This window comes from Saccopteryx bilineata, chromosome X (assembly GCF_036850765.1).
Source record: "Saccopteryx bilineata isolate mSacBil1 chromosome X, mSacBil1_pri_phased_curated, whole genome shotgun sequence".
Taxonomy (NCBI): Eukaryota; Metazoa; Chordata; class Mammalia; order Chiroptera; family Emballonuridae; genus Saccopteryx; species Saccopteryx bilineata.
This window is the reverse complement of record NC_089502.1, coordinates 89,724,863-89,740,119: the sequence shown is the minus strand read 5'-3', so window position 1 is coordinate 89,740,119 and position 15,257 is coordinate 89,724,863. Positions and strand designations below refer to the sequence as shown.

General features: G+C 44.1%; 1 protein-coding gene across 1 annotated transcript in view; it reads right to left on the bottom strand.

Annotated features, from left to right (window-relative positions):
• Positions 1 to 5,683: 5,683 nt before the first annotated feature.
• Positions 5,684 to 15,257, bottom strand: part of NSDHL (NAD(P) dependent steroid dehydrogenase-like) — a 43,568-nt gene continuing 33,994 nt past the window's right edge. Inside the window, exons 6-8 of the mRNA XM_066249347.1 lie at positions 10,304 to 10,446; positions 8,982 to 9,084; positions 5,684 to 7,511 (exon numbers count right to left, since the gene is read on the bottom strand). Coding sequence (XP_066105444.1) covers positions 7,179 to 7,511; positions 8,982 to 9,084; positions 10,304 to 10,446 — 579 coding nt within the window. The 3' untranslated portion in view covers positions 5,684 to 7,178. The remainder of the gene's footprint in view (positions 7,512 to 8,981; positions 9,085 to 10,303; positions 10,447 to 15,257) is intronic.

The following is a 15,257-nucleotide window of genomic DNA, read 5'->3' as shown; positions in this document are numbered from 1 at the left end:
GAAGAGGTTATAAACTAGCTTGCTGGGATTAGATAGAGAGAAGAAATGGCAAGGGAAGTCTCATCAAAAATGTATCTCTGCCCTGGGGAATTGCCACATGTAGAGGTCATGTAGGGGAGCAGTCAGACGCAGAGGCTAAAAGGGTGAGGTGGAAGGATAGGGGGAGCAGTCAGACGCAGGGGCTAAAAGGGCGAGGTGGAAGGATAGTAAGGAGTCTGTGATGCCACGGCATTCATGGTAAGAGTGTGTCTGGAAGCTAAGGGAGGGCAGCTGACTGGTGTTGCAAGTCTAGTAAATTGAGAACTCTGAAATTTTCCTTTGGATTTGCTAGCATGGCGGCATTGGACCCCCAGCATGAAAAGTTTATGTGGAAGGGTGGTGGCAGAGGCCACACTAAAGTGAGGCAAAGATGGATTTTTTTCTCCTTGCAGTATATTTATTGCTTTAGCTATATGTTCAAAACATCAATCCTTTATGAACACTTAATTATGCAATTAAATGGAAGTTTAATTCTACAGCACAATGTAAAAGGGACTAATTTGGTATCCTAGTTTCTTAGTTGTTTTAGTCAAATAAATTGTGTTTAGAAAATGCTTTGTGAAATTATTTTTAAGTCCGTGTATTTTCTCAGTAAGATTTTAAAAGATCATTTTACATCCTATTCCTGCCCCCATGCAGAAATAAACTGCATGATGCTTGATTCATAGTGCTTTAAAGGGCAAAGTCCTGAGTGAACTTTCTTGGGCAATTTAGAATGCTTCTACCTGGTATTGAGTCAAAGTATCCCCCTGGGCTAAAAGACCAGCATCTGTTCTTACACTTATTACAGAAGTCTAGATAATGGAAAGAAACCAGGGCAGTTCGTGCTCCTGTCACATCATTTCAGAATTCTGAACACACTATTTTATTGACCTAAATACATAGGTTGAAAAAAATGAAAAATTATTATGCCCTGGTCTTTCGTGTAGGAAGTGTTTGGTGAGTATGATGTGCTCTATTGCTTTGGTCAGTAATACTGAAAAGCACGAAGTAGCAGTGTGACTCCACTCTCCGGGAGAGTCATGGTCACACCTGGCCTTGGATCTGTGGGCTCCACAGTCGGGGGATGAAAGCAGTGATTTGTATATTACCTTGAGCCTAGGAAGTAGTGGATGCCCCAGGGATATTAAATATTGAATAACATTACACTGCTTTTGCTTTCTTTCTGAATCTCAGGCTCTTAAGAGAAATGATCTGTATTAAATTTCCTATTATTCAACTTAGAAATTTCTGCTGAGAATTGCAAGGTCAAATCTATAGTTTATTTTATACACACACACACACACACACACACACACACACACACACACACACACACTCTGGTGTCAGGGGAGTGTTAGCATCCTGCTTAATGGGAAGGTGGCACACATAAGGCTTTTAGTATTCTGTGGTTAATAGTTTTAGGAAAAAATTTGATTTTACAGCAGTCATATTTATAAAGTATTATGTATTATATATTAAAAATATATTACATTATAAAAAAAAGGCATTTCAGTTCTACAGAAGGGACAACTTTCTAACAGCAAGGGCTGTCTCACATACCAAGGAGAGAGGAAGACTAGAGCTACTTGTCAGTGGATAAAAATGCTCACTGGAGGTCCTCAACCATTTCCATTCTGTCAAGCCAGCCTTCATCTTGTTTGCAGTCCTTCTCTGTTTTAGAGTCACAGACTCCACAGATGGAACAGCTGGCCACAGGCACCCTTTGGTCCAGAAAAGCATGCAGATGGGGATGCTGAAAAGGCCTGGGGGCTGAAATCTGGCCTCTGCCCCTCAGTTTGTCTCTCCTGATCCCTCTCTCCAAACTGGGCTACTCCACAGTTTCTGTCCCCCCATCTTCCACCACTGGATCAAATTTTGACTGGGCCACAGTCATGTCTGAAAAACACATGACAGCTCCATGCCTTTTCCTGCCAAAAGACACAGACTCACAGGTGACCCAAAGGCTGCGTTCAATTTATGTGGTTCACAGACCTCCTAAACCACACATGAATGTCATGCCCAGATCCTCTGCTCCAACCAGTCCCACTGGCTGCTCCATATTCCAGTCCTTGGGTTGTTTCCTTTCGTTGCCACTGTTACTCTGGGATTCCAGGCCAGGAAGGTGGTTATCAATATTTACTGAGTGCCCACTCTGTGCTTTGGGGACACTGCTTGGCTCTGCCTCCAAAGAGTTCCTGGCCTGGTGCAGGTGGGGGAAAGCACACAGAAGGAATATACTAAGAAAGGCAAATATTGAGATCCCTAGGCTGGGAGCCCAAACAACAGACAGAGTTTCCAATTGGGAGGACCAAGGTAGGCTCTTTTGAGGAAAGGGAGCTGGCCATTCTGGACCTATACAGGGGAGAGGACATTGTAGGATGCCACGACAACCTGAGGAAGGGGATGTATAATAGGGCATGAGCAGATTGGCTGGAGCACAGCAGGCATGAAGCTCAATGGAATCTGTGAAGTTGGGCTGAGCACAGGCCATGATAGACTGGCTGTGTAATGTGTTCAGGAGAAAATTAGGACACATTGAAGTTTTTTTGGTAGAGGAGAGGGAGGATCAAGGCCTGTTTTAGGAAGGACTCCCTGGATGTGCAGAGGCTAGATTGGAAGAAGCAGACAGATCAGCTTGGCTGTCTTAGTACACCTGACCCAGGTGTGGATGGAGCCAGGTGCATCAGTGAGGAGGAAAGACCACTGAGAGATTCCCCCAGCGAACATGCAGGAATGGGCATGGACTTTCAGCTATCCTCTTTCCTTCAGCCCTGATTCTATAGAAGGATGTGCCATGGGAGAGGCACAGGCCTTGGTAGATTTTCCAGGAACTCATTTTAGGGAAGCGTGTGGCATAGCTATCAGACTTCAGGAAAGGAACAGGTTGGGGTGGCCCAGGGACTTTGGGCCTGTGAAGGGACAAGTTTAGTCTTGCAGGGACTGAGACGAGATTCTAGCTAGACTCAGTGACCTGGTGGGAGGCCACTTCCGTGGTTCAGAAACACTGGTAGGTCTTGGGAACACAATGTGCCAGGCCCAATCCCATAGTCTTGGTTTAGTAGGTGTGGGGTGGGGACCCAGAGTTTCTAACAAGCTCTTGCAGGAGGGGGTGGAGGATATGGTTTCCTGGCAGTCATACTTTCTTCAAACAGGTTGAGAGGGTGGTTTACATAGGTCTGGGTCAGGATAGCAGGGGAGAGAAAGGAATGGGGGCAAAAGCCCTTACTAGGAGGGGTGGGCAGCTCTTTGCCCACTGGGTGCTCCGGGTCTGTCTGGAGGGCTCCCCTAGTCACTTAATGATCTCAGTCTCCCATTTCTGATTTGCACAGATGCTGCTTCTTTAGGAAGCCTTTGATGGCCGTTTTGCCCCATTTCCATCTGGGCCAGGTTTACTTTCAGCCCACTCTCTCTCCCACACTTTTCCTTTTTGGAACTTTCAAGTTTACAATTATGTGTTGATTTGCATGACCCCAGTAGAATGTCAGCTGCAGGCTGTGTCTGTTTTATTCACCACTGAAGCCTGGGCAGCACCTAACAAACGTGGAAATATGTATAGTCCAGAGTTTGATGAGGGACATCTTTGGTCAAGGCAGCTGCTAGCATTTTCCCAGGGAGGCAGGGAGGACAAAATTGAGGGCACTTTGTCCCTTGATGCTCCTCAGTGAGGTATGCCAGCTTCAGTTTTCCAAGCAGAGACCCTCCTCCCAGCAGCTCTAAAAGCAGAATTTTCCCGAGAGAACTGGCTTCTTCCTTCCCTGTCTTCCCTCAGTAAATAGGCAGCAAGCTTTTTTTTTTTTTTAATTTAGACAATTAAATTTAACAGGGTGACATTGGTCAACTAGAGTACACAGATTTAGAGAAAATATCTCTACATCATTTGGACAGTTGATTATGCTGTATCCCCATCACCTGAAGTCAAATCATCTTCCTTGCACAAAAACTAATTCAAAATGGATCAAAACCCTAAATATAAGATCTGACACAATAAATTACATAGAAGAAAACATAGGTACTAAACTCATGGACCTTGGCCATAGATAATATTTTATGAATTTGACCCCAAAGGCAAGGGAAGTAAAGGCAAAGATAAATGAATGGGACTGCATCAGACTAAGAAGCTCTGCACAGCAAAAGAAACTGACAAGACAAATAGCCAACTAAATGGGAGATGATATTTTCAAACAACAGCTCAGATAAGGGCTTAATATCCAAAATATGTCAAGAACTCACAAAACTCAGCAACAAGCATGCAAACAATCCAATTAAAAAATGGGGAGAGGACATGAACAGACACTTCTATCAGGAAGAAATACAAATAGCCAACAGATAAATGAAAAGATGCTTATTTTCACTAGCTATTAGAGAAATGCAAATCAAAACTACAATGAAATACCACCTCACACCTGTTAGATTAGCTTTTATCAACAAGACAGGGAATAACAAGTGCTGGAGAGGCTACAACAGGGGTCCCCAAACTTTTTACACAGGGGGCCAGTTCACTGTCCGTCAGACTGTTGGAGGGCCGGACTATAAAAAAAAACAACTATGAACAAATCCCTATGCACACTGCACATATCTTATTTTAAAGTAAAAAAACAAGACGGGAACAAATACATATTTAAAATAAAGAACAAGTAAATTTAAATCAACAAACTGACCAGTATTTCAATGGGAACTATGCTCCTCTCACTGACCACCAATGAAAGAGGTGCCCCTTCCAGAAGTGCAGTGGGGGCCGGATTAATGGCCTCAGGGGGCCGCATGCGGCCCGCAGGCCGTAGTTTGGGGACCCCTGGGCTACAAGCTCTTTTCTCTAGGTGCTTTCACTAAGGCTTCATTTCTATTTCTAGGAACATATCAGTGATCACTTTTGTTACTTGCTATCTAGTCTCCTAGGTTCCAATAAGGTGGCTGAAATGAGTTTATTAATTTTTGCAAACTGTCCGTTTGCCTACAGTAGGGGTCCCCAAACTATGGCCCGTGGGCCACATGTGGCCCCCTGAGGCCATTTATCTACCCCCGCCGCACTTCCAGAAGGGGCACCTCTTTCATTGGTGGTCAGTGTGAGGAGCATAGTTCCCATTGAAATACTGGTCAGTTTGTTGATTTAAATTTACTTGTTCTTTATTTTAAATATTGTATTTGTTCCCGTCTTTTTTTACTTTAAAATTAAAGATATGTGCAGTGTGCATAGGGATTTGTTCATAGTATTTTTTATCGTCCGGCCCTCCAACGGTCTGAGGGACAGTGAACTGGCCCCTGTGTAAAAAGTTTGGGGACTCCTGGCCTACAGGGTAAAGTTCAGCCCCCCTTGGCTTGGCATTCAGGGGCTTGCCTACCTCTTCAGCCTAGCTGGTTTCTCACTGTTCCACACCTCTCACCTCAAGCCAGGCTGGTTACTTCTGTACTTCACTGAATCTGAAAAAGGTAACACACTACTAATGAAACTATGAATTCCTAGACTGTAAACTGATCTTTAGCCTGAAATGCCACCTAGGGACCTACACTATGGACTCTGTATCCATCCATCAAGGTCTGACTCAATGCTGTCACTTTGACAGTTTTTTTTTTTTTTTTAACAGAGACAGAGTCAGAGAGAGGGATAGCCAGACAGGTACGGAGAAAGATGAGAAGAATCAATCATCAGTTTTTCGTTGCGACACCTTAGTTGTTCATTGATTGCTTTCTCATATGTGCCTTGACTGCGGGCCTTCAGCAGACCGAGTAACCCCTTGCTCAAGCCAGCGACCTTGGGTCCAAACTGGTGAGCCTTGCTCAAACCAGATGAGCCCATGCTCAAGCTGGCGAGCTCAGTCTCGAACCTGGGTCCTCCGCATCCCAGTCCGATGCTCTATCCACTGCGCCACTGCCTGGTCAGGCCACAAAGGTCTTTTTGATGGTCTTGTCTCTTTCCTCTGAACTTACACCACCTTTTCTCAAGTGTGTGTATCATTTCTTGCCTGATATTACAGGGGACTGTGACCATATCTTAACCTCTCTATTCTAAGTGCCTTTGGGGCGACTGTCTTATTTCTGTTTATATCCCCTCAATCCCATCATCTTAGCGGTCTCCCCACAGGAGGGGCTCATGCTCGTATTACATGGGATGTACAATGTCTTTATTCCAGCCTTGCCAACTTAAGACAAAGGCAGAGAACAGAAGTTTTTAAGATTACATGTCAATTAGTCTAAGAAGAAATCAGGTTCTGTAAGCAGAATACCACCGGAAAATACAGAACACTGAATCATATGTGCTTGGTATTCTAGAAATTGGTGTAAGGGTTATGAGTATGAAGGGTTCTATGAGGGAAGTCAACCTTTCTGAACTACCTAATAGAATTTCTGCCCAAACTCCAAAGAGATAAAGCAGGCTCTCTTCTGTCCAACCTTCTTGATGTCTCAGTCAAGCAGCCAGATGCCCTGTATCAGGAGAGCAGCTAAACAGCTAAGTTAGCATGCCACAGGTGCAGCCCACCTCTGTGCCACTGAGGACAACACGTCCCTGTTGATAAAGAGATATGTGTCCATGACAGAGTATTTTATGAAATACCAATGCAGGCAGGCACTGCAGCTGGGCCTGAGAACTTGGAGGCATGTAGAGGAACCACCAGGGACTGGGGAGGAGGGTTATAGTTGTTTAGCTTTTTAAAAGTGTTTGCTCTAAACTCTGTATCTATTTAAAATATCCATTTGAAGTTTCACCATGTGTTTCTGACTTTTCTTCTGCAATGTTTGTACTGTGGCTCCTTGAATAGTCTGTGGCTTCTATTCTTGTAATGGTTTGCATGGAAATAAATCTAGTTCTCCATTCTCAATTAGCAAATGGGTTGTTTCTTGCCTACAGCTTCCTTCATTATGTACAAGGACAGTGGGATTGATAAGAAATGCAGGGGGGAGGGGGATGGGAAAAAGAGAACACAAAAACAGTAGAATGCAAAGCTGCCTGCTAAAAGAAGTCCAAATATGACCCTACAAAGAGAGAAATGTCTGCTGTTTTTGCCCTGCTTGTGGTCATGGAAAGGCTGACTGTGCTCCCATTTAACTGGCAGGAGAGACCCAAGATCTGAGGAAATTCATTCGAAGGAGGTTAGTTTATTGATCCACAGGGGCGAGCTACTGGCAGGAAAAAGCGGTGAGAAGGCCCACTTTTGGGGGCCTCACTTGACCCTCCGCAGGTGGTGGAAGCTCTGCACAGTTCTTTCCACAGCGTCACCCATATTGACTAGTGGCTGGTAGCCCAGGACCTTTTTGGCTTTCTCGCAGCTGTAGTAGTGGAATGTGCCAGCCAGTGCAACCCGCATTGGTGTGAAAGTGGGCTGCAGCTGGACGACAGGACTGATCACCATCACCAGGAAGGACAACAGGATGGCCAGGTAGTAGGCCACCCAGTAGGGGATGTGGTACTTGGGAGCTTCATAATTCAGGCCTGTCAGGATGCGGGACAGGAACGTCCAGAAAGGAATGGGTTCGTCATTGGTGATGTGGAATGCCTGGAAAGAGAACAAGAGATTAGAGATTGATTCTCAGCTGGAGGGATGAGCAGGCAATGCTCAGAACTCAGAGCTCAGCCACAGCTACTGGCCTAGCCCAGGACCAATGTTTTGGGAAACCAGTGGCTACTCATTGCCTGTCTGCCTGCTCCAGCCCTTTAGGGTAGCTCAAAAATGAGCAAGACATTAAGTCCATGCGATCACAGCATTTCTGTGGTTCTCTAATCTGCAAGTGTCAGCTGTTGGCAGAGACAACTTTTTGATTTACAGCTTTAAGTGTAGAGAAGGAAGGCAATGAAAATTTCATCTATATGCCATGGTTTTTTGTTGTTGTTGTTTTTTTTTACAGAGACAGAGAGTCAGAGAGAGGGACAGATAGACAAAAACGGAGATGAGAAGCATCAATTATCAGTTTTTTGTTGCAACACCTTAGTTGTTCATTGATTGCTTTCTCATATGTGCCTTGACCGTGGGCCTTCAGCAGACTGAGTAACCCCTTGCTCGAGCCAGTGACCTTAGGCTCAAGCTGGTGAGCTTTGCTCAAACCAGATGAGCCTGAACTCAGGCTGGTGACCTTGGGGTCTCGAACCTGGGTCCTCCGCATCCCAGTCCAATGCTCTATCCACTGTACCACCACCTGGTCAGGCTATATGCCAGGGTTTTAAGTGAAGGCAGTTTTTATTTAATTTAATAACTATGCTAATCATGGTAAAATTCATCTTTTTATCTTTAGATGCAATGAATGGGTCATAATATATTTCTTAAATGTGGTGTGCCTGGTCTAAACCAAAAGCTACACCCATCCTAAGAGTTATATAAGTGGGAAAGTGGCAGAAGTTCAGGAGAAAAATATGAAGCCCAAATAGGAGTGATTGCAAAGGCAGAAGTGTGAAACAAGGAAGACGGGGCCCTGGAATAAGAGGAAAGGATGAGGGGCTCTCCCATCTCTGGGTGAGTGCTCACCTCCCCCACATGCCCATCCTGCCCACGGGGTAGCAAATGCCAGGATATTCCGATACATCTGCCCCTCAGGAGTGGTGAGAAGTATAAGCATGGTGGGGAGATGGAAAAAAAAATAAAGATATCTAAAATGAGTGGAAGAAAGGGTGAATAGAAAACACTCTGTTCAGTATTCATGGGACCCTGCCTGCAGTAGCCATGTCCATGGCAGGCAGCCAGGTTAAATGCACAGAAAACCAGGTCCTGAATCTCTGTTCAATCCCAGCTCACTCCGCTGGATTTTGGCTGCCCTGTGTGATATGGTACTGCCATGACACCGTACTGCCGACCACAGTGGTTCAACCTTGACCCAACGAGATCCTAAAGCAAGTCTACTAGGATGCAGAATCATGGAGAGAATGTGTCAGTGAATCCAATCATACAGAGAAAAAAATCTGCAGATGGGAAAATGTGCAGGAGAAGGATGTGGTGGGCCAGCCACTGTCAAGCTGGGAGAAGCAGGTGCCTTACCTTCCCACACAAGGCTGTGTCTTGGGAGAGGTGCTCTGCAGCCAGAATGTGTCCGTGTACCACGTTCTCCACAAAGGTGAAGTCCACCAAGTTCTTCCCATTTCTGTGGGCATACAGACATGGTTCCACTGGACTGGGAGCACTCAGTTGCACATGAAAACCCTGCACGTGGACCCAGGGATGCTCCCAAGTCTCAGTGTTTAAAAGATTGCTATCTGCCTTGGCAGTGCCAGTTGCTGGCACACCTGGACATCTGTAATAGTTAAAGACATGCAAGGGGCCTTCAGAGGCAGTGAGGTATTTAAGGGACAACTAATAAATTTGAAAGCCTGGTCCTCTGTCTGCCCGATCCCAACATGGCCAACACTGATGCTATCTGCTCTGGGATCCAATTTGGACAGCAGCTCTTAACTCTTTCCAGGATACTCTGGGCTAATGCCTTACTCTGGCCTCAAGTGTTTCTACGAGCTCTGTATAATCCCTCAAAGCAATAGGTCAAGGTAGCAGGAGGCCAAGTGAGAGGCATGGAGGCAAGGTGACAAAAGAGAAGACAGGGCGAAAAGGGAAAAATGGAGGGAGAGTACATGTATAGGTGAGACAGCCACAAGGCCGCCTGTGCTTTCCTCAAGAAGGAATGTTAGCGCCTCCACCTATTTTCATAGATGCAAGGAGAGTTGAGGGCCTGGCCCCTGACCCTGGGTCAGTCTTTCTTCTCTGAGCCTGTTCCCGCAATTTCCAAACAGGGACACAAATATTCCCCAAGCCTGACTGAAAGAGTGTACTAGGTTGAGTGGTGTCCTCTACCAATTCCTGTCCCCCTGGAACTAGTGGATGTGTCCTAATTTGGAAATAGGGTCTTTGCAGATATAATGAATGTTAGGTGTGGTCAGACTGGAGTAGAATGGGCCCTAAATCCAATGGCTGCTGTCCTGATAAAACAAGGGAAATTTGGACATAGGCACACAGAAAAAAGAATGTCATGTGAAGATGGAGGTAGAGATTGGAGGCATCTACAAGCCAAATTCCAAGGGCTGCCGACCACCACCACAAGCTGGTGGCCTGGAAGAGATTCTCTCTCAGTATCTTCTGAAGGGACCAATTCTGCCCACAGCTGTATTTTAGACTTCTGGCCTCCAGAACTGGGAGAGAATTCATTTCTATGTCTTTAAGTCTCCCAGTATGGGTCATTTGTTGTGGCAGCCCCAGGAAACAAACACAGAGGGCAGTAGAGAAGGCCACATAAGAAGAGAGCTGGATGTGACCAATCCTTGTTACAGTGAGCTCAAGGGGTCTTGAAGAAGAGGAACTGCGGACCAACTTACCCAATCATGAACTTCATCTTGCCTTTTTTGGCTGCCTCAATGAGGATGGGGACCAGTTGGGGGTCCCTTGGACCAAAAATGCCATGGGGGCGGATGGCTGTGGTTAAGAAATTCTTCTCAGGATCATTGGCACCCAGGACTTCCTGTAGGAGAGCAGGAGTGTGTTCATGGTGGATGTGCTGCTCCAGCTAAGCAGCACCTCCCACAGGGGACACAGATGCCACCCACTGCCCTGGGTTGAAAACCTGCATCAGGGACCAGTATAAGTCTGGCTGCTTCTCTGCTCCACCCACCTCCACCCCCCAAATCAGAAAATGCAGGAGAGATAGTTGGGTCAAACCAGTAAGATCAAACAGAAAGGCCTAGGTTTGGGTTCAAGACTACAATGTACAAATGCAGCCACGGGAAGACAAGCCTTGGCAGTAGTTTGTGGAAACAAATCTGAGGGTTCTCGTGAGCCAGTTAGCCCACAAGGCTGCTGCCACCAAACAGGATCTTGCTTTAGGCTATATGTGCTGACTGCCTGTTTCCACTAGTCTTCGGCTCTTTGGTCAGTTCTGAGTACCACCTCGCAGGAAGAGACTCTGGTGAACCCATGTGGGCCAGAAAGAAGGGACTGAGAAGCTGAAGGGTCTGGGAGAAGCAAGGCACCCAATACAGGTAAAATCCTCAGAGCAGGGCCAGTATCTATTCAGTGCTCAAGAAGAGGGAGCCACTGTTCCCGCCATCCACTGTCAGTGAGAGATAAAAGCAGTATTTTGTGTGGCTTAATGGAAAAACAAACTTAAGGGCTTAAAGTATAGAGAAGCAGGTTTTGTCTCAAAAGTAACAAAATTTTCTGAATAATTTATGTTAGTTAAAAATGGGGACTATTATTGTCTACACTGACAAGGCTGTGTGTTGATTAAATAGGATGGCCCATGCCAATTATTTCAGTAAGTATACACTTGGTAAGTAAGTTATACCTCACCTAGGATTTCTACTTTATGATGACAAAATTTTTTATACCTATTTAGGTTCCAGAGAGTTTAAGTTATTTGTATTTTTTAATGTTGTACTTTTTTAAATTAATTGAATTTAATGGGATGACACTGATTCACAAACTTACTTGCTGATTGAGTTTACATAACCACTATAGCAACTCAACAGTGGAGAAGTGGCCTCGCAAGATTCCCAGAGCTGTCTCTCCTCTTTCTGTCAGGCCCTTGGTCCCTATGGCAATGGTAGAATGACTAAATAAGCCTTCCAATACCCACTACCAAGGCTCAACTCTGTTATTAAAAATAAGAGAGGTAGCCTGGCCTGTGGTGGCACAGTAGATAGAGCGTCAACTTGGAATGCTGAAGTTGCTGGTTTGAAACCCTGGGCTTAGGGTAAAGAAGAATACAACATATAAAGGAAGGGCCCTGGCCGGTTGGCTCAGCGGTAGAGCGTCGGCCTAGCGTGCGGAGGACCCGGGTTCGATTCCCAGCCAGGGCACACAGGAGAAGCACCCATTTGCTTCTCCACCCCTCCGCCGCGCTTTCCTCTCTGTCTCTCTCTTCCCCTCCCGCAGCCAAGGCTCCATTGGAGCAAAGATGGCCCGGGCACTGGGGATGGCTCTGTGGCCTCTGCCTCAGACGCTAGAGTGGCTCTGGTCGCAACATGGCGACGCCCAGGGTGGGCAGAGTGTCGTCCCCTGGTGGGCAGAGCGTCGCCCCTGGTGGGCATGCCGGGTGGATCCCGGTCGGGCGCATGCGGGAGTCTGTCTGACTATCTCTCCCTGTTTCCAGCTTCAGAAAAATGAAAAAAAATAAAATAAAATAAAGGAAGGCCCATTAGGCTATCATCAGATTTCTGAGCTGAAACTCTATAAGCCAGAAGAGAGTGGATCCTAATATTTGAAGTACTGAAAGAGAGGAACTTCCAGCCAAGAATACTATATCCATCAAAGCTATCCTTCAAATATAAAGGGGAAATAAAAAATTCAGATATAGAGAAGATGACAGAATTTATCACCAGAAAACCCCAACTTCAGGAAATACTAAAGGGGGTTATCTTACCAGATACAAAGAACAAAACAAAACAAAATCACAAATAAAAGCTCCAAAAAGATCACAATAAAAATATGAATAATCTGTGACAAAAACAAAAAAGGGGATAGGACAAAGATTAGCAGTAGCAAAGGAGGATGGAGTACAGAAGCACTCATGAGATAATGGACTACAATGAATATGATATATATTCTTTTAATAATCTAATGATAACCACCCCTGAAGATACCACTACTGAAACACATGGCTTAAAAAAAAAAGAAACAGAGGAAAGAAGTATGGAATACAACCAAACAAAAACAAATGAATGACAGAAAAACAAAAGAGAAGAACAAAATAAGAAACAGAGCTATCAAAAAGCAATATATAAAATGGCAACAGGAAACCCTCAAGTGTCAATAATTACATTAAATGTAAATGGATGGAACTCACCAATAAAAAAGACAGAGTAGCAGAGTGGATCAAAAAAGAAAATCCAACTGTATGCTGCCTTCAAGAAACACATCTAAGCTACAAGGATAAAAACAAATTCAAAGCAAAAGGTTGCAAAATGATTATCCAAGCAAATAATATCCAAAGAAAAGCAGGTATAGCCATAGTCATATCTAACAATGCTGACTACAAGATAATAAAGGTAATCAGAGACAAAGATGGTCATTCTATAATGATAAAGGTGACACTGAATCAAAAAGACATAACACTTCTTAATATATACACACCAAACCAAGGAGTACCAAAGCATATAAGACATCTACTAACTGATCTAAAAATAAAAACCGACAAAAATACCCTCATACTTGGAGACCTCAATACACCACTGACGGCTCTAGATAGTTTATCCAAACAGAAAATCAATAAAGAAATATCGGCCTTAAACGAAACACTAGAAAAACTGGATATGATAGACATCATAGGACATTTCATCGCAAAACGTCAGAATATACATCTTTCTCCAGTGTACCTGGAATATCCTTAAGAATTGACCATATGTTGGGCCACAGAACTAACATCAACAAATTCAGAAAGACTGAAATTATACCAAGCATGTTTTCTGACCCCAAAGCTTTGAAACTAGAATTCAATTGCAGAAAAGTAAACAAATCCCCAAAATGTGGATATTAAACAACATACTTCTAAAAAATGAGTGGGTCAAAGAAGAAACAAAAGCAGAGATCAAAAGATATATACAGACAAACGAAAACAACAACATTAACAGAATCTCTGGGATGCAGCAAAAGCAGTAATACGAGGGAAGTTCATATCACCACAGGCTTATATGAACAAACAAGAGAGAGCCCAAGTAAACAACATCACATCTTAAGGAACTAGAAAAAGAAGAACAAAGGCAACCCAAAACCAGCAGAAGAAAGGAAATAATAAAAATCAGAGCAGAAATAAATGAAATAGAGAACAGAAAAACTATAGAAAAAGAATCAATCAAACAAGGACCTGGTTCTTTAAAAAGATCAATAAAATTGAAAAATCCTTGTGGCAAGACTCACAAAAGAAAAAAGACTCATATAAACAAAATCCAAAATGAAAAAGGAGAAATTACCACAGATACTGCAGATATACAAAGAATTATTGTAGAATACTATGAAAAACTATATCCCACCAAATTTAACAATGTAGAGGAAATGGATATATTCCTAGAACAATACAATCTTTCTAGACTGAATCATGAAGAAATAGAAAGCCTAAACAGACTCATAAGCAGGGAGGAAACAGAAACAACTATCAAAAACCTCCCAAAAAATAAAAGTCCAGAGCCAGACGGCTACACTAGTGAATTCTATCAAACATTCAAAGATTTGGTTCTTATCCTACTCAAAGTCTTCCAAAAATTGAAGAAGAAGCAATACTTCCAAACACATTTTATGAGGCCAACATAACCCGTATACCAAAACCAGGCAAGGACAACACAAAAAAAGAAAACTACAGACCAATATCTCTAATGAATACTGATGCAAAAATCCTAAACAAAATACCAGCAAATTGAATATAACAACACATTAAAAAAATAATTCTGTGGGATTCATCCTAGAATCACAAGGATGGTTCAACATACGTAAAACAATTAACGTAATACATCATATCAACAAAACAAAGAACAGAAACCATATGATCCTATCAATAGATCACTGGTACTCAAAGTGTGCGCCAGGGCACACTGGTGTGCCCTAGAAGATTTCCAGGTGTGCCCTATGGTATTGCAGAGAAATATGTGTCTATTAGGGACCAAAAACCAACAGGGTTTTTGGAGTTTAGATTTTTGGGGGACAGAGTTGTGGGGAATTGGCTGTAAACTGACATTCTGCCCAACCCCCACCTCACTTGACTGATTAGGTTTCAAAAGGCTATTAAGCTGTGGTGCTGGATTGTTTACGATACCCCCCTCCCCATGTTCCCGGGAGAGACTGGAGGCAAGTTTCTTTTATCCTCTGTTTGGTGTAAAGTTAAGATACTATGTATGGGAGAGGGGTCAAGATGGCCACAGAGTTGGCAGATGCACCAACAAAGAACCCACACTGAGTTTGGTAGGAAAAGTGGAGACACAGAGAAGGCTGCCTTGCTCCTGGAAGCGGGGAGTGGTGCCCGGGAGGAACTTTCACAAAGGGGAGGGCTGTCCAGCGAGTTGCAGGTCCTTATCCCCAAAACCAGAATCCCAGCCTAGAGCCCTAGAAGGGGCTGATGAACAATATTTGGCTGAGAAAAAAGCCTAGACATGGTTTGAGAGAAGGCAGGACTCTCAGACCCAGGCTCCATATTAAAGGAATTGCATGGAGAGCCTCACTCACAGCCACTTTCCTGGAGCTCCAGGAGGACACGCTAGACCCTGGGCTGAGTCACTCCCCAAATTAAAAGTGAACCAGCATCACCAGCAAAAGAAAGAAAGTGCCCTGTCCACTAGACTAGAGGCT